Here is a 25,746-nt window from a genome sequence, read left to right on the forward strand (position 1 = left end):
TAGAATGGCTTAGAGAACTTAGAAAAAATGCTGACGTCTGGGCCACACGCTCGGAGATTCCACTTCAATGGGCTTGGGCTACAAACTGGCAACGGTCTACAGTCAGAGTTGAGAACATACATTTCTGTGTAAGTCCAACATTTAATTAGTCACAGCAACTTAATATCATAGGGGTGACACAGAAGTACATGGGGTGGGAACAGCTATATAAAAATTTTTTTAACTTAGGCATTTGCTTTGGGACATAACATTCTGTATCTTCATGCCCGAATGGAAAGAATTCTTAGACACTGTCTGAAGCAGTTTTGCATCAGCTGTCTGCACAGACCCTTATGGCACTAAGAGAGTCCTGTTTCTACCATGAGGAGGGAGTATGGATGTTCTCACAGGTGGCCACCGCTGCCCATCTGGACGCTCCCCTCACTGCCTCTGGAAGCACTGCGGAGGCGTTGCCTTCTAGACTGAAGCTGGACAATGCTTAACTTTAACATAAATCAAAAGACATCATTTGTAAGCCCTTGCTCCAAATTGTCCCACTGCCTCTTGACAATTAGACAATGACAATTTTGAATTTCTGGTGGCATGGTACTTTGTGTAATTAAAAAAAAAAATCTGCTGCAGAGACGTGCTGAATAGGAGAATAGTACCTTATTATTTGGAGGGAAGAGGGTCCTTCATTGTGAATTGTGGAACAAAGCAATTCCTTGTTCGTCAGCCCTCAATAAATGTTTCTTTATTTGTGAAGTTGTGTGATGGCCCGTAGTGGTCTTTCGCGCACATCAGGGAGCAGTCAGGAGTGAGCTGCAGTTAGCAGTGGGGCTGGTCTATGAAGGGCCTTTGACGCCGAGCTCACTGCATCTATTGACTCCCCAGGAAGTCTGAGGTCACAAGCTTGCCTGGAGCACATGAGCCCAGATAATGAAGATGGTTTGGCCTTCTTGAAACAAAGCCAGAAACTTTATCTACTTCATTGTGCCCTTTGGGTCATGTGCTAACGATGAGGATTTGTCTAATACTAATCCCCCTAATGAAGGCTTCTCCCAGCCCTTACACAAACCCCACAAGGCCCCGTGATTTGGCAAGCCAGGCAGAATAAAGGCGAAACGGCGTTTGGCTTTTGAACTGAGTTCAAGGCAATTAAAGCCATGGACTAAGGAGGAAAGGAGGGGGTTTAGAAATACCAGTATAATAAGTAGTAAGACTGGAGCGCTCCGTCAATTAACTCAATGAGACAAAGCCTGATTTCACGGGGGAAGGCGGTGAGAAGCGCTACCCTCATTAAATCTGGCCATTAGAGGTGCTTCTAATGGAATTAACTTTGTTTTAGTGGTCTGAGTTATACAAAGTAGTCTGTGCATGTGTACGTACACACGTGCACACAGGCAGGTTCTGTAATTTTTGTGGGTCTTTCTTTCAAGAGGAGAGGAATAGAACGCGAAACAAAAATACACCCCCCAAACCGCAAATCCCCAAAGAACAAAAATCAAAAACGGGGTGGATGCTCCAGTGCTCAAGAGTGGAAGACAAGAGGAAAGCAGGACAGAGGCGAGGAGTGGAAGGCGCGAGAGAGTCCTCCCGGTTATAAAGCCATGAGCCCCCTTCGATGGGGGCTTCTGCTCGGCTGCCTGGGCTGTGCGCTCCCGCCGCGGGTGCGGGCGCAGTTCCCCCGGGTCTGCATGACGGTGGGCAGCCTGCAGGCCAAGGAGTGCTGCCCGCCGCTGGGCGCCGACACGGCCGACGTCTGCGGCTCTCGGGAGGGCCGGGGCCAGTGCGCGGAGGTGCAGATCGACACCAGGCCCTGGAGCGGTCCTTACGTCCTGAGCAACCAGGACGACCGAGAGCGGTGGCCACGGAAGTTCTTCGACCGGACCTGCAGGTGCACAGGTGAGGAAGGCGGGCAGACGTGCGCATGCGCCCAGCTGGGTGGGGCAGGCCCGCTGGGAAAAGAGCCCCTTCCAAGGAAGAGATGGGACTCTTGAGATGCTTAGGCTAGGCTTTGAAAAGCAAACCAAGTTGGTCCATCGCAGGCAGGGAATTGAGTAAGGCTGATGTCTTGGTATACTCTTCACACCCTTTGTATATCTAGCTATGAACACTAAATAAATATTCCGTGGGCCAAGCTTCATTATATGAACGCGTGCCGACACACCACGGGCTTGTCTGTTGGAGGGGGTAGATAAAGGGCCCAAGAGTCAGCTTTGAAACTCAGAGCAAAAGTCCTTTCAAGATGGATTCAGTGCCCTCTCCTTCTGAAATGGGTTTGCACTTGTTGAAGAGGGTGGTGGGCGGCTTGGCATCTGGAAGACAGACGTCGAGGGTAGGTGTTCTGTAGTCCGCGTCTCAGCGTTCCTAATGATTTGAACAGGTCTCAAGCAGGATACGTCTTGCTCGTGAAGGTTATGATTGGGTTGTAATTTTGCCAGCATCGGAGAGATGTGGCATGACAGAGCTTTCTCCGCGAGCTGAAGAACAGAGGCCGGTTAGGAGATAAAAATGGCTTTTTTCCCTCTTACCTGGGTTTGATGTGAGCGTTTCAAAATTTGCTTCAGTGTCTCTCTTTTAGACCTTGGTCTCTCTTATTACCTGTTTCTTTGAAATCTCTGTGCACTTCTTAATCCTCCGTCTCTTCTGAGCCATCTCAAATCCTCTTTCACGGGCCTCCCCTCCAGTGTTCAGCAAACATGCACAGCAGTGATAAACACTCAAAGGCTGGCAGGGCATGTGGAATACAAAACACATAAGCCATAACTTTAGCAAAGCCCTTGGAAAGTGTTCTACAGTGTCTAGCCACACAAGAGCTTTTTCCTTTTGAAATTATGTTTTTATTGATGTTCTTATATGATACTGGCACATAGGAAAATACAGATAATTGAGCTACCTAAGGACATAAAAAGGTAAACTAAGGGAATGTACAAAGGGCTGTGATGTGGATGTAGGAATGATATCAGATGTTTTTAACTTAAACAAATTCTGAAGCTATTTTTTATACAGTGGATAAACAGGATCCTATTGTATAGCACAGGGAACTATATTCAACATTCTGTAGTAAACCATAATGGAGAAGAAAAAAAATTCTGGCTTTATAACCATTTTGTAGTCATATTGTTAATTCTGTGATTCAAAGGAACTGTTTTGTCTTGGGGTATTATTGTGACAAAAAGTTTTTAATAGCATGTTGAATATATGCTGTTCATTTTCTCTAAGCTAGTTGAGCATTTGCTTCTGTAGACATTATCTTGTAGATTCTCATGGTTTTTCAGTCTAATGAGAGGCAGCAGGTTTCATATTACTTGTGGGATTGGAAACCACACTACAGAGTGACTTCTTTGTCTATGACTCAAAAATTCTTCTAGAAAATTTGTTTCCAGGGCAATTAATGATAGAGTACCACAAGTTACAAAGGTTGGGAATCTCCATTTTATAGAATCCTGGGGGCAGAAGACATTAGGAACTCAGATATAACTGTTAACTCTCCTTATCACCATCTACTCTATATTTCTGACCTGACTAGCAAGTTTTTTAAAAAGTGGAGATGGAAGGAATCAAGGATGGCAGAATAGAAGAGATAATTGCAGTCTCCCTGTCCTGAGGGAATGGTTATAAATATTCCTCTAGAAGTGGCAGTAAATTAGGATCACAGTGACCTAAGTTGTCTCTCTCCTCCAGGATTTGATCTGTCTAGACTCATTCAGGACCATAGCTCTTTCCATCCCAACTTTGGATGGCTCTACTCATGTTGGCTAGACAGTCTTTGTCTTTGAGCCTCAGCGTACCAGGCTAGGTCCTTAGTGACTGAGCTAGACAGCTATTTGGTATACATAATAATCACCGTGATGTGTCATATGCCTCAAAGCAAGACACATGTCTTTCAGTTTATTCTCCCTAAAGAGTGAGTTGCTTGCTTTCTGAGAGTAATTTCTTCATGATTTAGAAGGCAGTCTTCAGAAGTTAAACCTGATCTCTGGTAGCCTCAAAATTCTTTTGCAAATAGAATCACTGGGATTCTTCTGGTGTCACCCAAAATTTATTAATGAAGAAATGTATATTAGCAACCAGACTGTTGATGACCTTGAGCTTTGTTAATACAGTGGAAAGATAAACACACCATTCATCTCTTGATGGACATTTAGGTTGTTTCCACATCTTGGCCATTCGGAATAATGCAGCAATGAACATGCGGATGCCAATATCTTTCTGAGATCCTGATTGAAATTCTTTTGGTTAAACACTCAGATATGGGATTGCTGGATTATATGATAGTTTTATTTTTAATTTTTTGAAGAACCTCCATACTGTTTTCCACAGCAGCCGCACTAATAGTGTGTGAGGGTTCCAATTTCTCTGCATCCTCGCCAAGTGGTATGTATTTGCAACTTAATACCGTTCAGCCCTACAAAAGAAGGAAATCTTGTAGTATGCAACAAATGAATGAAACCGGAGGCCATTATACTCAGGAAATAAGTCAGTCACAGAAAGATAAATACTGAATAATCCCACTTATATGGGCATCTAAAATAGTCAAATTCATAGAATCAAAGAATGGAATGGTGGTTACCAGGAGCTGGGAGGAAGAGGAAGTAGAGGGTTACTAATCAATAGGCATAAAGTTTCAGTTAAGCAACATGAGTAGGTCCTAGAGTTCTGTACAACAGAACTGTACAAAATTCTACCTAGAGTCAACAATAATGTATTGTACCCTTAAATATGTGTTAAGAGGGTAGATCTCATGTTGGCTATTCTTATCTCAATTAAAAAAAAACACACACAAAAACTCATAGTCTCCTCGATCTTGAAGTTGGTAAAAGATTTTAGCTCAATAAAAAGAAATAAATGCAAACTCTGAGGGGGGGAAAAAACCTTAAATTACGTGCTCAAATTCTCTAGAGAGAACATCTCTATTCTCTGTGGGGATAAATTGAACCCCCCAAATTACTGAACTTAATTGTCAAGAAGTGGTAAATTTCAGGAGACTTTGGCATTAGCCATTCACCTTCCAAGTCTCACCTGCCAGTTGGCATTCCTAAGCATAGACCAGCTGCAGCTGGGTCTTTGGATTTTTGAAAAATATGTGCACCAAATGGTTTATGAACACTTATCTGAGAACTTCTTGTTTGTACAAGTGACTAAGTGCCTCCACTTTCCAATCTCTGAAATGGGGATAATGATGAAACCACATTTGTAAAATCCTTTTGAACTCTGTAAATGAAAGGCCTCATGTGAGTATAAAGTATTGTCATTAATATAATAGAATCTCTAATTAAAAGGAATAGGCTATTTAGAGCTCCTTGTAAATTCACTGATTGGTGGTCTTTAAGCTTAATTAATCTAATAGCCCTTGGAGGTTGAGCTGATGCAGTTCATGTAGGAATGTGCATTGTTTGGTTGTTCTCATTCTCTTTCCATTTTCTCCCCAGTCCTAAGTAGGTATAAGACTTTGTCTTTTTAAATTTAATTTTTACTCAAGGACATACTCAGTGATAGACTGGTATCTAGGGATCCTTTCTTTTTTCTCTCTCCATTTCCCAGGGAGATAACGCAATCCTTTCTAAAAGGGCCCTGTTCATTTATATATCTATATATCTATATCTATATCTATATATCTATATCTATATCTATATCTTGGCTGCTGCTATTGGTGGATTAATGGAAAAATTTAACTCATTAAGTTGATGTTAGGAAATACTAGGAAATCTAAATTAAAGAAATAAACACTTTGTGTGCTAGGCTTTTATGTTATTGCACTTTTCAGTTGTCTTCAGCACTTTAACAAATTCTTTAAATCAGGGTTAGAAGCTCAAATATGAAAGGGATCTGACGGCAGAGCTGTGGGGTATATTTTCTCTGAGACATGCTGGAAAAGGGATTTTTTATCAAATACATTTATGGGTCATAGGTGAGCTCAGATCCACACAAATGCTTTCTTATTAGCATTTCTACATTGCTTTTCAGGGGCAACTCTGGCTTCACGAGATGTCTTTGTTCAACATAATTGTGAAGCATCTCTGGTCTTCTGAGTCAGAATCAATCATATTGTCTTTTGTCATTCATGGTGTTTGGTTAATTTTTGTTTTCACTTTTCCCACAGTTAGACTTGCGTTGATATTTCGTTCCGCCCATGTTCCTTGTCCCACTAGATGAACGCACTGTGCCTTATATTTGTATCCTCTAGGGCTTAATGCCTTTTATTTAGTTATTCATGACTCCTTCATCAGCCACCCAACCAATGTTTATTTAGCACCAATTATGTTAGGCCCTTCAGGTACAAAGGGGAAGAAACCCCAATATAATTTTTGATGTGTCCACAGCGTAGTGGATGAGTAAGACAGGTACGAAAACAAATACTTAGACCATACGACTTGATAAGTGGCATCTGGTAAAACTAGTAATGGTAACACTTCATACAGAACTTACTATGTACCAATACTACTCTATATTAACATGATTGCTTTCCATAAGAACCTGATGAAGGAGAACTCTTATTCCAATAGAACAGGCTTTGAGAGGTCAAGTCCAAAGTTACCACGTGTGGCAATTGCATGAATGTACATAAAGCTGTGGGTGCACGGAGAGGGCATGATTAGTTTTGACCTCCTTTTAGGTATTAGGCGTTAATAAATTATTTGTTGAATAAATGAATGAGGGAGATAATTAGTTATTGGTAATTTTGTTTCTAGCAACCAAAAAGAATCATGGTAGAGAAAATGCAAAGATCTTAAAACTCATGGCCTAAGTTATGAATTATTCAATTTTAATAATGAGACCCCAAAATTCAAATAATGAGACCCCAAAATTCAAAGTCAAGTTTTATGCCTTTAAATCTAGAAATGTATCGAATTTACTATTTTGAAATTTGTGTGTGCTATTTCTTAGCATTTTGGAGGAAGGAATTGCTCTCCTATTGTAGAGCTATGACTACACATTCACCTCCAATCACCTGGCTGTAGGTAAACAGCTGGAAGTTTAGCTATTTAGTATTCTTCACATGCATTTTGTTCAATCGCTTCTCAAAAAATACTCTGTTCCTATAGACGCTGCCAAATTAGGGGATACATTTTAATCAAAGATGTTTTAAAAATAGATATTATACAATTTTAGTAGGTACCCCAAGGGAAAATAAATAAACACCAAGCTCCGTGAAGCCTGAAGTGCCTTGCATAGCATTTGATACTGTAGTAGCTGTTGAATAAATATTTGTTAAATAATTTATATTTAATAGCTTCACTCCAGTGATCAACATAAATTTTAATGTTTAATGCAGACTATTCAAGAACTTGATTTTCAGTCTTGGGACTAGTAGAATTTTCCCTTTTAAGTATTTTTTTTAAACTTACGTTCTCATTTGATGTTGAAACAGGAAAATACAAGTAAGCTGTGTAAGAGTAGGTAGAATATTTTGTATGTTACAAAGAGCATAGAACCCAAATTTTTTAAAAAAATTCTTCTTACTTATGATATTTTTAAGGACATTTTCTTTAACCATCAAAAAATCCATTGGGTTAATAGAGGAGGCCTGTGCATTTTCTTCACGTAGGACACATGCTAATCGTTTTGTTTTCATGTTATCGGAAAATTTTCTTTTCCTTTAGAGATCCAAATAACCCTCTCTTTTCTATGGTCATAATATGTTTTATTTGCATCTATTTTGGTACTTGTAGTTTATCAAAATTATTTGCAGGGCCTGCTTTTCCTTCTAATTCACAAGGGAGAGAAAGGAAGAAGAAAACTGAAGTTTATTGAATCATCTACTACGTGCTTTATACTCCTTTTTTTTAATTAAAAAACTTAAATTTCAGCTTTATTGACATTAACTGACAAATAAAATAGTAAGATATTTAAAGTGTCCATCGTGGTGATTTGGCTTTATGCTTCTTTCATTCATTAAAGAAATATTCATTTGTACAAGGCCAAGCATAGGCCTAGGCAGCAGGATAACTGCCTTCCAGTTGTCTGTAGCTGAGACCAGTAGATGTCTACAGTTGACACGATTAATTCAATGAAACAGGAAATACGAGGTGTCATAGGAGCACAGCATGAGATCATCACCCTGATGTGTGGGATCAGGGATGACCTTGCAGAGAGCCCATCGTGACGCTTAAAGGTGGAATAGGTAACCCATGCAAAGAGGAATGTAGGGAGACCGTGAGGGAAAAGTGTTCTAGACAGAAGGAAGAGCACGTAAAAAGATCTGGGAGGGGCTTCCCTGGTGGCGCAGTGGTTGGCAGTCTGCCTGCTGATGCAGGGGACGCGGGTTCGTGCCCCAGTCCGGGAAGATCCCACATGCCGCGGAGCGGCTGGGCCCGTGAACCATGTATCAAAAAAAAAAAAAAAAAGATCTGGGAGGAGGGGTAGAAAGAGAAGGAAGGGAGATTGTCACTCACGTTAAATGCTTTACATAACCCCTCTCATCCCCTAGGAGATAAGAGTTATTATCCCTTTTTGTTTCAACATTTCATGCCAATAATATTTAAATTTTTATTCTAACTTATTACCATCTAAGGAATGAGGTGCTGGTCATACCAAAAGCAATAATCAAGGCTAAAAAGGGAAAAGTCAAGCTAAGATAATTTAAACTTTAGATGCTAATCAGAAAGATGCCTAGAGCTTGGTATGACTAGTCCTCAGTCCCTGGGGTGATAACAAACAAAGCAGAGCCGTTTGTTTGGCTTCCTGACACCACTGCAGCTAATTCACCTGCCAGCCTCCACTGATTTTGTCTTAACTCTGTCTCCTTTGTGAAATAAACCAGCTTTTTAAATGTTGGATTCCACCTTAATTCCTGGAAGTCAGCTTAGTTATTTTGGTTCCACCTTTAGCTTGGTGTATATTCTCTTCCTTCTCTAAATCAATGACCTATTTTGCAGCAGCCCTTCCGTATGTGCTGCAGGGGAGGGCGGCCCAGCAGTGATGACATCCAAGGCTGCAGCTCAACCCCAGGAAGGGACCCCCCCCCCCCACGGCATGACCCGTGAGAGGAAGGGAACGTGGAAGGCAGCAGTGTTTTAGTTTGCTAGCGCTTCCATAACAAAGGACCATGGACTGGGTGACACACAGAAACTTATTTCCTCACAGTTCTGGAGGCCTGAAGTCCCAGAACAAGGTGTCGGCAGCTGGGATTCTTCTGAGGCCTCTCTTGCTGGCTTGTTGGTGGTGTCTTCTCCCTGTCTTCACATCATCTTCCCTCGGTAACTGTGTCCAAATTTCCTTTTCTTATGAGGACACCAGTCATGTTGGATTAGCCAATGATCATTCCCCCCAATGACTTCATTTTAACTTACTTTTTTAAAGACCCTATCTCCAAAGATAGTCATATACTGAGGTACTGGGGGTTAGGACTTCAGCATATGAATTTTGTGGGGACTCAGTTCAGCTCATAACAGCATGGAATTCATTTCCTGTCCTATTTCTTTGCTGGGAATATTTCTAGGAACTCTCCAGTGTTCAGTCCACTTGGAGAGACAAACATTTCAAGAGGAGAGTAAGGAAAAGCAATTGATCTTCTCTTCTGTTCTACCCCAGAGATGTCTTCCAAACTACATAAGCGTCCTCTTCCATCTTTCCCTTAATTTTTATTATTTATTTGTACATATGATACATGTATTTATTATACCTACTAGGTGTGTTCTCTTTGGGAAATATGAATCTCTTTGAGACATAGGTTGTTCATTTTTTTTGTTTTCCCACAAATACTGGGACCTTTTGAGCAGGAAGGTCTATATTTTACTAACATCTAGAACCAGCAGCTAACATGGTGTCTAAGATGTAGTCAATACATATGAAATACATAAATGAACACAATTTTAAGGAAGGGCCAGGACGTGAACGAATAGAAATTTTTCATTTTCAGTCACAAAGCAAAAACAGACATAAAAATGATACAGACAACAAGTGCTATGGTCATTCAAAGAAGGCATAGAATAGATCCAACAAGGATCTCCTCTATGGCACAGGGAACTATACTCAATATTTCGTAATAATTTGTATCCCTTAATTTTTAAAATGCACTAGGAAACTTTGCCGGCTATAACTGTGGAGACTGCAAGTTTGGCTGGACTGGCCCCAACTGCGAGCAGAAGAAACCCCTGGTTGTCCGGCAGAATATCCACTCCTTGACCCCTCAGGAGCGTGAGCAATTCTTGGGCTCCTTAGACCTCGCGAAGAACACGCCGCATCCCGACTACGTGATCACCACGCAACACTGGCTAGGCCTGCTCGGGACCAACGGGACCCAGCCACAGATCGCCAACTGCAGCATCTATGATTTCTTTGTGTGGCTCCATTATTATTCCGTTAGAGATACATTATTAGGTGAGTCTTTTTTTTCCCCTGAGTTTAAGGTATTTTATTATAGGTTTGGGATTGGGGGTGGGTTGGTGGGTGGGAAGTACTTTCAGGCAAGTTAATTGACAAGAGAAAAACCTCTCAAGGAATCAAAGAGGAATTAGGTTTATGAAAGTCATTGAATTATCAGATGCTGCCCAGTGTTAGAATGCAGTGGTTTCTCCCTGGACGTTGGCTGCGGACATTTGAAAATGTTCTTCTCTCCTATAGTCTGTGTTTTTGGTTCAGGGTCTAAACTCTTCTCTCCGAAGCTATTCATCCTCAAAGGCAAGAGTTGGTGAAGTGGAGGCAAATTCCTTTTGATTCCAGAAGAAAACATGTCTAAATCTGACCATGGAAGCCTTCTCTGACCTATTCTAAAAGCAAGTGAAGCTTCTTTGTGCAGAATCAGAGTATTGGTATTGGAAGTGTGTATCGCACTAAACTCACATGTATTAGTTGTGAGACTTTCAGGTCATCGCATGTGGTGCCCATGCACTGCTGTAATGCCCAGGGTTTTTGGACTTGAATTGTCAAGGAAAAGGATGAACTGACCCACAGCAGTGTAGCTTGGCTCAGCCCTTTGAACCACAGTTAGGCTGGATGCTTGAGAAAATGACACCCTGCTCTCCCAGATACTAAAACCTGGGGCCTGGGATGGGAGTTGTCTGTTAGGAACGTCATTCATCTGGTACATCAAATTTTATCCTCTGTTATTTTCAGTCAGGGGAAAGCCATGGCCACCAGTTAGCTCCAGGCGGGCTGGAGTCCAGTCCAGATCCTGCTCCGTGCTGTCCTGAACTTTGGCTCTATTTGCAATTATCCCCTCTTCTGGGGCTTCTCTTTGGGGTCAGGGTGAATGAAGATACAGAGCTCACTTTGAATAGTGAGATTCTCATTTGAAATCATCTGTCCTTGTGTTTATCGCTCACTCCCCCTCGTTTGATGCCCCCTCATCATTTTGTTTTGAGAACTTTAAACTCTGTTTTGCATTAAAACATTTACGAAGGGCTGCGTAGCCAACATCAGTGACAGCAGTTTTTTCCCCTCAGTGTCTTTTAAAAACTTGCCGCATAGGTAAGCGTCTGTCTTTCTTTACCGGTAGATACGGAGGCTCTTCTGGCTATAAACCTTTATTGTTTTCCTGTCATCACTCTGAGGAATTTTTGCTTTATGAGAGGGTAGTCTCTCAAGAGGAAAAGAAAACTATAGTTTCTGGTTGCATCTAGGAATTAAATTTCTATTCATTTCTGTTCATCTCTCTGAAGTTATCATGGGTACTTTGAAAAAGAACTAAAGTTAGCTAAAGTTACTACATAACCATCAAAAGCTGTTATGAGAGGGAGAAGAAGGACAGAACAGGCAGTAAGGAGGTCATTAAATCTCCCAAAGCTTTTCACTAAAATTGGCAGTTCCAGAGCCCAGCCAGATTGGTTGGAATGTATTTTTCTCTCTTCTGGGCTCGGCAGCCATGCCTGTCAGCTAATAGTTGTAACTGATTGATGGCTGAGGTAGAATCCATGGAAGTGCCTTTCGGTTACATAAATGCTGAATTTGGACTAAGTGCAGTTGAAGTTGCTTTATTATTCATTAATCCCTCCCTATAAATACATGCTTTTGTGAGGAATAGGTTAGAAAATGTCTTTTAGAAATATATTTCATTTAGGTCTTGATCTCTTTTGGGGAATACTCATTCTATCTTCATGAAACATTGCTTAAAAATTAAATTTATCACAGGAGCTCTTAAGATGACCTGAATTTCTCTGCTGTCAATCAAACTTTCAAGAGATGAAGGAGAACTTATCCTAAAACTGCTAGTTGCTGCTGAGATTGTTTTGTTGTTGTTGCTTTCAGAGAGATAAATGACAAAAACAGTTGTTTTCCCTTATGGTTACCAAAGGGGAAAGGGGGGGATAAATTAGGAATTTGGGATTAACAGATACACACTACTATATATAAAATAGATAAAGGGCTTCCCTGGTGGTGCAGTGGTTAAGAATCCGCCTGCCGATGCAGGGGACACAGGATTGAGCCCTGGTCCGGGAAGATCCCACATGCCATGGAGCCACTAAGCCCATGCGCCACAACTACTGAGGCCCACACGCCTAGAGCCAGTGCCCTGCAACAAGAGAAGCCACTGCAATGAAGCCACTGCAAAGCTCACGTACTGCAATGAAGAGTAGCCCCTGCTCGCTGCAACTAGAGAAAGCCTGAGCACAGCAACGAAGACCCGATGCAGCCAAAAATTAATTAATTAATTAATTTTAAAAAATAGATAACGAACAAGGGCCTACTGTATAACACAGGCAACTTTATTCAGTATCCTGGAATAAACCATAATGGAAAAGAATCTGAAAAAGAATATATATATATATGTATATATATATTTATAGATATATACATATATATATAAACTGAATCCCTTTGCTGTACACCTGAAACATTATAAATCAACTATACTTCAATAAAAAAATAATTAATTAATTTAAAAAAGTTGTTTTCCGACTAAAACATCACGGACTTATTGGCTCTGCAGCACCTCCCAGGTAACATTTAACATATAAAAAAAATCTATTCTGTGACCTCTAACATGTTTCCCAAATGTTTTAGGACCAGGGCGCCCATACAAGGCCATAGATTTCTCACACCAAGGCCCCGCCTTCGTTACCTGGCACCGCTACCATTTGTTGTGGCTGGAAAGAGATCTCCAGGTTGGTCCAAACATTAGTTTCTTTTAATTTTGTTTTGTATTTGGTCAAGACCCATATGAGTCTTTGCTTTACACAGTTTCTTGTTGTATCTGATGACATGAATTAAATGACTCGTCATGCCCTTTGCTTTCAGCGCCTCACTGGCAATGAGTCCTTTGCTTTGCCCTACTGGAACTTTGCCACCGGGAGGAACGAGTGTGACGTGTGTACAGACCAGCTGCTTGGGGCTGCAAGACAAGATGATCCGACTCTGATTAGTCAAAACTCCAGATTCTCCAGCTGGGAAATTGTCTGTGATAGGTAATCGCATGTGTACCTGCAGCAGAAATCCAGAGATTTTATTTTCTTATGTCTGAGAGATGGAGAATAACTTTACAATTCTCTTTCTAATGCATGTTGGATTCTGTTTACATGTTTCTGAACAGTATTTTCCTGAGGGAGGTGGGATTTTAAAAAACCCTGAGCCCTTTAATAAAAAGAAAATAGAGGCATGGAAATCACACTTGTGAATTGAATATGCTTGGCCATCACTTTGAGATCAACTGTCTTAAAATGAGAAGTATTTCCTGTATTCAACCAACATGTCTTAAGCACTGATCATATTCTAAGCAGTTTAATAGTGCTGGGAATACAAGGATGAATAAAATATTGCTTCCCTTTGGAATATCATTTTATACTTACAAAGGTAGAAGGCTGGTAAACAAATTACAATATAACGTGAGAAGTATTTTAATAGGTGTATGTCCAAAGCCAAGAAGAGAATCAGTGAAAGTCTTTAAGAGGTGGAGACACGAGTATCCTGAGACTTCAAGGAGGCACAGATCTCTCAACCAGAGGCAGGGGAGGGTAGTGTGTCCTAGACGGAGGGAACATCATGTATGTAGTTAGGAAAGTCCCTAGAAGCAGTCTGATATGGCTGGGCCATAGGGTGCTGGGGAGTTGAGGGGAACAGGAAATGGGGTGGTGAGACGAATCTCTAAAGTACTAAAATCGGGTCATGTGCATCTGGTGTAGAAACTTTTTTCTACTGTAAGTGACACTAGCAAATGTTTGTTATTTGCAAAAAAAAAAAAGTACCAAAGAACACACAAGCAGCCCATACCCCACAAAGAATTCTGTCCTCAGGGATTCCTTGAATTTTATTTCTCTTTCCTGGCACACATCTCAGGAAAAGATTCCCCAAGAAGCTCTTCCGTCTTCCTGTATTCATTTGTTTCCTCCACGATCCTCCTGTTTTGAACTCCACTATACTAGTGCCCTTGTCCTTTGTCTTTCGACCGCTCCATGGCACAGAGCTTTGTTGTCCACGCCCCAGGCTGGGCATGTACGTGTTTTCGGGGGTCTAGGTCTAGCTCACTGTGATCCCATCTTCTACATCCTAAGCTTTTCCTACAGCCCTCCAGGCAGTGCTCCTAGGGATGTAGTAAGTGCTTTGTACATGACTTAATGTCGTTCCATAAGGGCACCATTTCTCATAGTGCCTTGGGCTATTAATAGGTGGTATGTGAAAAGAGACTCCTCTGATCAAATAAATTTAGAGAATGCTGAGTTAAAAGGGTTTTAAAAATTTTAGAACGTCTCAGAGCCTTTCATAAGTAACCGTGTTCTTATTTTTCAAGAGGGGCTTAAACTTATCTGACCCTGACACCCTTATTTCACAGACCATCTCACTGGAACACACTTGGGAAAGGCTGCCTTGGAGGCTGTTTTTTGTCTAGTTTTTAGGTACTGGCGTCTTTCATCCTCACGTGCGCTGATTCTGTTCTCACACACCCAGTATGATCCCCTCACCCATTAAAATGCACACAGAAACATCTTGAAAATTTGATCTCTACCAAATGGAATACTGTTCTGATGGTGGAATTCCAGGCCCCAACACGCATGTAGGATATAATCTTATGGGCACGGGACCTTGCCAGCATCCACGTTTACCAATTAACCATCCCTTCTGCCTTAGAACATTTTCTAATACAGCGTTTCTCCTAATACTTCTCCTCCATATAGTTTCACGTGTTTTCACTCTGACCACCTTCATTTGCCTTCAGTTTGCCTGAAATGCTTTCCTAGCTTTACTTCTGCCCAAACTGGCTTAGCTTAATATTAATACAGTCTAGCCTGGTCTCTCCTCAGTTACTCAAGATTCAGATGCACGTAACAGGAGTCACCGTCTTGCCTAGTAAACCCTCTTACTGTCTTTCCAACGGAATGGTAATTTTTCTTCATTATTTATGTGTTGGTTCATATTTCACGCATCTATGTTTTTGAAAATCCTTAATCCATAATTGCTTTTGGAAGCAGTACTTTTACCACATATTTTTGACCCTTGTAAGGTAACTGTAGTAAAATTTTACCACGACTATAACCTTGATTGGTTTGCTGGGCTCAAACTTATGATACTATCCATATTTTCTAATCTCCTTACACATCTTAGCTTGGATGACTACAACCGCCGGGTCACCCTGTGTAATGGAACCTATGAAGGTTTGCTGAGAAGAAATCAAGTGGGAAGAAACAGTGAGAAATTGCCAACTTTAAAAGACATACAAGATTGCCTGTCTCTCAAGAAGTTTGACAATCCTCCTTTCTTCCAGAACTCTACCTTTAGCTTCAGGTTGGTGCTCTGAGCTCTGCGACCCTGGCGTTTTACAATACTTCTAGATTTTCACGCCTGTGGTTGTAATGAACTGGAAGGAAATCCAGGTGTTGGGAGACATCAAAGCTCAGTAATAGGGAAGCACTTGGTAAAAGAGGGTAACAAGGCATCAGTGTCAAGGAAGTCATCATCCACCTACTATCATTAATAGCGTAGTTCGAATATCTTCTAACTCAGCCATTCAAAACCACCTTTTGTATTTGTAATTTCTGTACACATATAAGTACAGTCTTCAGAACCAAGGCACCTCACTAAACAGAGTATTTTTGAAATATTTGCTCATGATTTTTCTTTTCTCCCTTAAAAAAATGTCAACCATAGACCTTAATATTGGGGTCTGAGATCTCAGAGGAGTATTACAGATTAAATGCAACTCAGATTACAGCACAGCAATGACATTACGATACTTGACATCTGAAGGCCAACTAATAGTTTTCTCTCTCTAAAAAGACAGTAAGCATGATGAGAAATATGTATGGCTATAAATAAGATTTTAAACAAACATCTTTGAAGCTCCAAAAAAGAATGGCAGATAGACTCATGGTCTTCTCCCAAACTGAATTCTCTCTCTCAACCGTGTGTAAATTATACAATTGGTGTGTTATTTGGGGCCAGGGGCAGGGTAGGCTGAACTTACTGCAGAGGTCGTGCCGAGTGTAGCAGAGCCCAGAGTCTGTGCTGGGGTTGGACACATCCCTCAGAATAGTGTCAAAGGTGAGGTGAAGGATGACCTTTACCTTGAAAAGGAGCATGCATTAGTTTTTCATTGTGATACAAGTGCAGTCGACACAGATTGCCTTCCATATAGATTTTAGTTAAGCTAGTGGTTTTCAAAGTGTGGCGCCCAGACCATCATAATTGACATCACCTGGGAGTTAGGTAGAAAGAACCACAGATTGTTAGGACCCAGCCTGTACCTACTGAATCAGAAACTCTGAAAGTGGGGCATGAAATATGTATTTTTATTTTCCAGTGATTCTGATGTATGCTTAAATTTGAAGATCACTGAGTTAGGGTATGGACAATTAAAATTTCCTGAAAATGAGGAGGGGAAGAAAGAGAAAGGTAAGGGGAATTTGGGGATATGTTTAGAATGCTGAACGTATTACAGTCAAACAGCAGATCTATTTAGCGGAGAAATAGGAATATAAGATTATATGTGAATTCAAAAGAATATTTATTGATCTCAGACCATGTGCTGGGCATGGTACTGAGATCTGGAAATACAAATTTGAAGAAACCACAGTCTCTGTCCTCTAGAAGATCATATCTAGCACGGGAGACAGGTATGACAGTAAATAATTGTCATACAGTACACACAAGATATAGACTCCAGCCAAGCAGGTGTGGAAGTAGCATGGATTAGGAGTTCCCTTCTCTTTAGAAGATCTCTTTAAAGGCTGTCGCTAATTCTTAGCTATTTAGCTACAACAGAGCTTCCCATTTCCTGACACAGTCTCAAAATAGAAGACCATTATCTAGGCTGGAAATAATACAAAGGGACCTTTGTCAATTCATGACTCTTGTCACTGACATACTGATTTCTCTCAGGAACGCCCTGGAAGGATTTGATAAAGCAGACGGGACCCTGGACTCTCAAGTGATGAACCTTCATAATTTGGTTCATTCCTTCCTGAACGGGACAAACGCTTTGCCACATTCTGCTGCCAATGATCCTGTTTTTGTGGTATGTTCAAAGACTCAGAAGAGATGAAAACTTTTCTAGATAATGTGTTGGATTTATGTGCTTTACAACAAGATTAAGGTTTGGTGTGTGTTTTATTCTCTGTGTGAATGGGATGTATGCATATGTAAGTTAATTGAAATCTACAGCATAGGGGTGGTTAGATAGCATTTGAAGTTCCCTAATCAGAAACCTATACTTTAGAGATGGTTAGCTTTGGAATGACCCTAGATGGGAGTTTACAGTCCAGAGGTGGATTCAAAAGTTAGCATAATAATATTATAAATTATACCATAATTTAGCATAATATATCGTACATTAGCATAATGATGAGTGATTTTTCATTGGTGGGATGAGTGATGTTGAAGGTAAGTGATGGGCTGGAAGTACTGTGCAGGTGCTGTGACCCTTGCATGATGCCCAGGTACCTGAGGTCCAAAGCTCTGTTTGGTGTTTGCTCCTGGCTTCCCTCACCTCACAAAGGATTCTGGCTAAAAATGAGCTGCTTTTGCCATCAGAATATCAGAAATGTGGACTACTGGTCCCAACTTCTTACAAGGTGGGGGCTTGTCTGTGAGTCCTCCATTGCCATCTTTGTTCTTCTGTAGGATGGTCCTTGTTCCCTGGCTCTAACTTGATATCTCACATCGCTTTTCAGGCTATCATTTCAGCCATCAGATTATGCCAAGCATTTTGATGTCTACCTTCTCTGCTATCTATCTACACATCTATTGACACCATATGTCTCTAAATAAGTTTTTATTAAAACGCACATTTTAAATTATAAAATTTGTACATACAACTCATATTCATAAGAAAACATGTCACTCCTACCCAGTACTCCAAAATGTTGAGTAGAACAGCAGAATCCTCTGACAAATTGAGGATTAAACCAAGACCTTTCACTCCTACCAAAGGTGGTAATGGTGATGCTAGTAAGTTTTTTTGTTTTAAACACCTTTATTGGGGTATAATTGCTTTACAATGGTGTGTTAGTTTCTACTTTATAACAAAGTGAATCAGCTATGCATATACATATATCCCTGTATCTCCTCCCTCTTGCGTCTCCCTCCCACCCTCCCTATCCCACCCCTCTAGGTGGTCACAAAGCACCGAGCTGATCTCCCTGTGCTATGCGGCTGCTTCCCACTAGCTATCTATTTTACATTTGGTAGTGTACATATGTCCATGCCACACTCTCACTTCATCCCAGCTTACCCTTCCCCCTCCCCACGTCCTCAAGTCCATTCTCTACGTCTGCATCTTTATTCCTGTCCTGCCCCTAGGTTCTTCAGAACCACTTTTTTTTTTTTTTTTTTAGATTCCATATATATGTGTTAGCATACGGTATTTGTTCTTCTCTTTCTGACTTACTTCACTCTGTATGACAGACTCTAGGTCCATCCACCTCACTACAAATAACTCAATTTCGTTTCTTTTTATGGCTGAGTAGTATTCCATTGTATATATGTGCCACATCTTCTTTATCCATTCATCTGTCGATGGACACTTAGGTTGCTTCCATGTCCTGGCTATTGTAAATAGAGCTGCAATGAACACTGTGGTCCATGACTCTTTTTGAATTATGGCTTTCTCTGGGTATATGCCCAGTTGTGGGATTGCTGGGTCGTATGGTAGTTCTATTTGTAGTTTTTTAAGGAACCTCCATACTGTCCTCCATAGTGGCTGTATCAATTTACATCCCCACCAACAGTGCAGGAGGGTTCCCTTTTCTCCACACCCTCTCCAGCATTTATTGTTTGTAGATTTTTTTGATGATGGCCATTCTGACTGGTGTGAGGTGATACCTCATTGTAGTTTTGATTTGCATTTCTGTAGTTGCTAGTAATTTGATTTTCAATCCTAAGTCTCAAGGATTGCCAAATCTTATGTCCTTATTTTGAGGAAACCCCCTAAGTGTGCAGGGCTTGACAACATTTTTCTGTCGATGGCCAGATAGCACGTGTTTTAGGCTTTGCAGGCCAGATGATCTCTGTTGTAGCTATGCAGCCCTGCCACTGTAACACGAAAGCAGCCATAGACAATACATGAACAAGTGAGTGTATTACCCGAAGACTGGGTTCAGTCTCTTGGCCGACATTGAGCCAAAAGACACAACCAAGCCAAAGATTGATCCGAAGAAGGAAGGATTTATTGCTTGCAGCAAGTAAGGAGAACACTGGGGATATTTCCCAAAGCAGTGTCTCTGGGAACAGCAAAATTGGGGAAGTTTTAAGCTAAGGGTATATGAATATTCATGAAGGGGCTTGCGCAGAGGAGATTCAGCATAGAACTGGGGCAAAGGTCGACAGAGTCCAATCTTTAGTTGATTGAAGTCACAAGTCAGAAAAGGTTAACATCATCATCTCCTAGGTTCCGCTGATCAGGTGGTTGATCGCTAGAGGGGGGTTTAGATTCTTCAGAACAGCTCAAGAAAGTGCTTCAGGCCAATCTTTACCATTGAAACGGAACTGAGAGTTCCGTTTCAAAGACAGCTAACTTGTTGTCTTTGCTATAGTTACTTCTCTTGCCTGATAACAGTTTGTTCCTTTGTTTCCTTAAAATTGTTATTACTGAGGCCTGTTCAAGGGCAAGCATTGAGGACAGGCTTAGATCACAAAACGGCTTAGGCTTAAAATGGCCTCTCTTATGTCGAAAAGCTGTATCTTGTTCTTTCCCACCAGGGATTCCCCCTCCCCTATCTGCCTACAAGTGTGGTGTTCTAATAAAACTTTATTGACAAGAACAGGCTGCGAGCCCTATTTACCCAGCAGGCTTTAGTTTGCCAACCCCAGCTTGAAGGAATCAGTGTCTTCTCTGCGGTACAGATGTCTCTTTAGTCGTCTTTCTCTTCCTGCTCTAGTTAGAAGCCCACATTATGACTTTATGGACGAGGAATTCCGTGACTTACACGTAGTTCAAAGACACTAGATGTTTAATCGTCCTTGTCTTCATTACTTTTAATACCTTTAATATTTAAAATTTTGTTTTCTTTGGTATAAGTTATGTATATATAAATAGACAAAAAGCCACAGCCCTTCTCTGAAGGTACAGAAGGAGTAATGTTTTGGCACCAGCTCCAGAACTCACAGTTAATTTAGGCTGTTTACAAAGAGTTTCATGTTGAAGCCAATTCAGCTTCAACAGTATTGAAAGCCAGGTTAAAGCACTTAAGTTAACAGAGCTATAGCTTCCGGAATTTCAAATTCATGAGTCAATTTATGCAAAAACATTGCATATAACATTTATTAAATTTATTTTTCTGAAATCTCTTCAAGCAAGAGAAATACAAAGTTGTATATGATCGCAATACTGAGTATAAGAAGGTATAATGCTAAAATGCAGGAAAAACTCTGAACTGATCTCTGAAATTCTAATTTTAAGGTAATTGAAGGAAATGCACACATTTATCATGGAAAATAATATTAGGTCACAGGAATGCTAAGTAGTTCTGTTTTCAATATTAAATATAGGTATAACCTAGAAAAGAAAAAAAAGAGGGAAACCAATAGACTAAAAAGTTAAATAGTTAACTGCCACAAAAGAAACTATGTTAGAGACAAGTAACTTTCTTCCCAATTCCTAAAGATAATATTCTTAAAGTGTATTTGGATATTGTCCTCCTAGAAAGTTACATTTGGCAAGTTGTAATTCTTTCAATTCCACAGTAGCTAGGAGACTCATAGGTTGCATGGTTAGTACTCACTGAATAGCTCATGTGTCTGTTCCTCACCTTATATGCTGAAATTCTAAATGGAATTAAGACATACAAGCAGCCTTATTACCATTTGTATTTCCTTCTTTTTTTATTGAGCTATAGTCAATTTATTTACATATAATATTGTATATATTATATATGTAACTGAATCACTTTACTTCACACCTGAAACTAACACAATATTGTATGTATTCTTTTTCAGATTCTTTTCCATTATAGTTATTATAGGTTATTAGATTATTACAACATGTTGAATATAGTTCCCTGTGGTATACAGTAAAACCTTGTTGTTTATTTGTATTTCTTAACAATGACAATCATTTGGATAAGAAAGGAATTTAAGAACATAAACCAAGAAAAGAGAAAATGAGTTTCTAAAAACAAAGATCTAATGGATCACACTAAGTTAAGCCTGTAAGACCTTATCAGACTCTACCTTTCTAGGCTGCAATAAAATGACTAAAATTAATAGGTCATAGTAGCAAATATAAAATACTTCTGAGTTAGTATGAGTTTAGTTGAAATTTTACAAAAGAAGTATATAGGACATTGCTTTTCTCCCATCAAGAGCAAAACACTTAAAAATGGGTCTATTATATTTATCTTTCTTAAAAAGTCATAGAGTAATAGCTTGAGTAACTAAAATAACATTGTTTTATGTCAATTTTAAATGTATTAATGGTTTAATGATTTATAATTGCAGAAATATTGGCAAAAAAGTTTTTAGATGTCCATAATTTCATTTCAATATTTCTGCTTATTTTGTTTCATATTCTTATATGTTTATACAGTTGCCAATATAATGCACACATTTTTAGGTTGTTACATAGTTTCCTAAATTTTTTAATTAAAAAAAATTATAACATTATAAGAGGTTCAAATGTAAAAGGCACAAAATGAAGTCCCTGTATCAATACCACCTCCCAGCTATCCATTCCCATTTTTCCCTATTCTTCCAGATATATTTTATAGATATACAAGCACATATATTTATGTATAATATTTCTCTTTTTTATACAAATGGCAGCATACTATAGAGACTTTTGAGACTTTGTTTTACTCTTTAGTTTTTGTTTTTTTACCTATTCTAAACACTTTTTTTTTTAAAGACCTCATGGTATCCTGTAGCATGAATTTTTCCTGAAATTGGTCTCCTACTGATGGATGTTTAGGTGGTTTCTAATCTTTTGCTTTACAAACAATACAGCAATAAATGAACATGTAAGATAAGTCAAGAGGATAGAATCACGGGCTCAGAAGTTAAATAAACGCATTTGAAATTTTGATAGATGTTGCCAAATTGCCCTCTGGGAGGTTGAATGATTTTTTTCTCCGACCAGCTATGTAGCAGAGGGACAATTCCCCGACTCTTTCTCATTAATATGGTATGTTATTACACTTTTTCATCTTTGCCAATGTGATAAGTGAAAATATTTCAGTGAATTTAATTTTCATTTCTTTTCTTCTAAGTGAAGTTCAGCATCTTTTCACATATTTGAAGAACCATTTGCATTTCCTTCTCTGTGATCTGCATGTTCATGTAGGATAATGACTTCTGGGAGAGCAAAAAAAACTAAACGTTCTTAAGAGAATTAGTTAAATGATTTATTCTCTATGTAAGCTAGTAACAAATACAACATCCTCTTTTGATATTTTATTTTTCTTGGAAACCTAATACTCTGTTCATATAAAGATGTATTTTCTAAATTTCACTAGCTTAAGGGAAGTTAATGTGATCATTGATACAATATCCAATCTCCGGAACAGTGCTTAGGTTCTTTAGTGGTTAGTACTTAGTTGATGTGCAATAAATTATTGAGCATCTATTAATGTGTCCCTACACTAGATGCCATGCAAACATAGTCCTTTAAGTTCACAAACTGTGTCTGGTAAACAACTCTCCTCATTTTAAACATGGGGAAAGTAAAGTTCAGAGAGGCTAAGAGTTGAGTACAACATCAGATGAACTAGTAAGTGGCTGAGCAGAGATTATAAGAAAAGTTTTCTCCTCAAAAATTTCCCCACGTGGAGTCTTCCAGCTACAATTTTGCCTTTTGTCAGTTTAGACAATTCTAATTTGATCACTTCACAGTTGCTTTCATTATAGCTGAGGACACATTGTCCTGTTAGATCATGTTGATAGGAATTAACACTAGTTGGTGAGGCAGGTCTGAATAATTTCCCTTGACTTTTGAAAAGATAGGGCATTGGTTTTGTCATGAGTAAGGATTCATAACTTTAAAATGCCACATTTACTTATTTAATATATGTATTTTTAAATAACTGAGATAGACAGCCACTGATTCCTAAGTAGCATAACATCTTGGTGAATTTTACAAGAGCTGAGGTGCCAGAAAGGGTGGCTGGCCACCTGCTTGGGCAGGAGCTCCCAGGGTGGCAGGGTTTCTATAGGCTCAGTCTGGGTGGTTTTATTTTATTTCATTTTATTTTTAATAATTGAAAAGCTCTAATAATATTTAATTAGGTACAAGAAATACTCTTGACTGAAGTGTGTACCACATTCTATTGTGATATACTCTTATTTACTCTTTTTTTATTGAGGTATAGTTGATGTACAATATTACATAAGTTACAGGTGTACAATATAGTGATTCACAATTTTTAAAGGTTATACTTTGCTTATAGTTGTTTTAAAACATTGGCTATATTCCCTGTGCTGTACAATATATCCTTGTGGCTGATTTTATACACAATAATTTGTAGGGATGGTTTGATTTTTAACTTGTACATGCTAAATGGCTAAATGGAGCTGAAGGGGTTCTTTTCAACTCTAGACTTTATAAGGATAAACACATACTGTACTGAGAAGAACTAAACCTGTAACTAAGAGATGAACTATATACACTTCATTATTGATGAATTAAGTAGTATAACAGCAAACCATAATTTATATACAAATCTAAGATGGGTCTAGAATTCATTTGAGTTCCTCTCTCCTAGAGCTTTGGTGGTCCCTTAGTCTTGAATGGCCTGGGAGTATCTCAGTTCTTCTCTAGAATCTCTTCTAACATCACCCTGGTCCTCTCTTTTCAACCTGTATTGTCTGCCTATGATGTATGCAGTTCAGCATACATCACATCTTTTAAATTGACATACTAATAGCAGAACTCTCCTGTGTTCTCTGTTTGCATCTGTTCAAAATTTAATGCTTAAACTACAAGCTTTCTTCCTCAAGGGTATAGCAACTGAGTTCCTAATGCTCTTGATATTTCTTCTTATATGCATGCTATCATATCTTATATACAGTGTATACTGTATAATTTTATGTATACATATGTATATTTTGTATCCAATGCTATTATACAAATCTTTTGTGCAGAAAGGGTGCTTTCCCTATGTAACTCCTCCAAAATGCCTGAAAAGTACCTTCTATTCTGTCTGCTCAGGATGCAGTGAGAGAGTGGGTAGAAAAGGATAGGGAGAGAAAATTATAGCAAAACGGGAAACACGCACCATCCGGGCTGAGCACTGCCCGGGAGACTATTATTATTCAAATGCCCATTTTCTCTGGTTGTTTCTTCTCTCTCACTGAATGTGCCGTCTATGGAGTACTCATGTCCCTGTGGGAGAGCTTAGTCAGCTAAGTAGAAGTTGGGTGTTGTGTAACTATTTCATGCCTATTGCATATGGCTTATTTAGGTATGTAAAACCAACATCTTGACTATACACTGCTTCAAATCCTTGACAGAACAAGGCAAGAATGAATAAATATTATTGATACTATAAAATAACAAGCATGGTTAGCTATGCTTTTTAGGAGTTACCATTAGGAATTCTCTCATTTAGAAATTCGGACCCAACTTTTTACTTGTGACTTCTAACTTAAGTTTTAAATTAGAGCTTCTCGTATGGAACTGTGTGTCTCTCATGTGACTTTTAAATGCTCAGATATGAATTCTTAGAGGACCAGAGCATCATCATGTTACCACAATAAGATCCACTCTGATTATGAATGACATCTTCTGGATAGTAATACGTGAACTCAAGTGGTGAAAACCACAGTGAGCTGGTCTTTGATAAAATACAGATGTGTTTTCAGTCAGCCTCAGGTTTCGATAGTAATGTTCCTCCAGGCACAGATACTCTTCTCTGGTCATCACGAGATTCCATGTGGCCGCAATCTGAATTTGCAGCCATTTAAATGAAGGTTAAGTTTGGTAGTAACTTTATCCTCCAATGATCTTGAGAAAGGCATGCATGCTTTCCCTGTACTTTATTAAGTTTCTTTATGCCTGTAAGCACAACATTTGTTGATCAGTTGCTTTCTTCTGCAAGGGTTACATTTAAAAATTTTTACCTCGAAAGCCCATGTAATCACATTTTCTTCAATACTGCCTCGCAAGTTGAAATTTAGTGGGGTTTTTTTTTCTTCCTGTACCTATCCACACTTTGTTGGAACAAGATAGAATAAGTTTTATACCGAAATTTGTAACCTCATTTCTGAAGCACTCAATTATTAATGCCAAAATGTAACTATGAATCTCTATAGCAGATATAAGTCAACAACAGTTTACTTTTACTTTGTTCTGTTTTTATTTATTATCATCAAATTACATTTGGCCTTTATAGAGATATTAACTTAGCTTATTTTCAACCTGTGTCCAACAAACATATCATTAGTTTCTCAAGAGCAATTCAGGGT

The 25,746-nt window shown here is 39.3% G+C and overlaps 1 protein-coding gene across 1 annotated transcript in view; it reads left to right on the plus strand.

The window, feature by feature from the left end:
* Positions 1-1,589: 1,589 nt before the first annotated feature.
* DCT (dopachrome tautomerase) overlaps positions 1,590-25,746 on the plus strand; it is a gene marked incomplete at both ends in the record, with an annotated part of 29,808 nt that continues 5,651 nt past the window's right edge. The window contains 6 exons of the mRNA XM_082675780.1: positions 1,590-1,884; positions 10,006-10,305; positions 12,928-13,028; positions 13,162-13,328; positions 15,460-15,639; positions 17,233-17,368. Of these exons, the coding sequence (XP_082531906.1) occupies positions 1,590-1,884; positions 10,006-10,305; positions 12,928-13,028; positions 13,162-13,328; positions 15,460-15,639; positions 17,233-17,368 (1,179 nt within the window). The remainder of the gene's footprint in view (positions 1,885-10,005; positions 10,306-12,927; positions 13,029-13,161; positions 13,329-15,459; positions 15,640-17,232; positions 17,369-25,746) is intronic.

This window comes from Grampus griseus, assembly GCF_964374135.1.
Source record: "Grampus griseus genome assembly, chromosome: 18".
Classification (NCBI taxonomy): domain Eukaryota; kingdom Metazoa; phylum Chordata; class Mammalia; order Artiodactyla; family Delphinidae; genus Grampus; species Grampus griseus.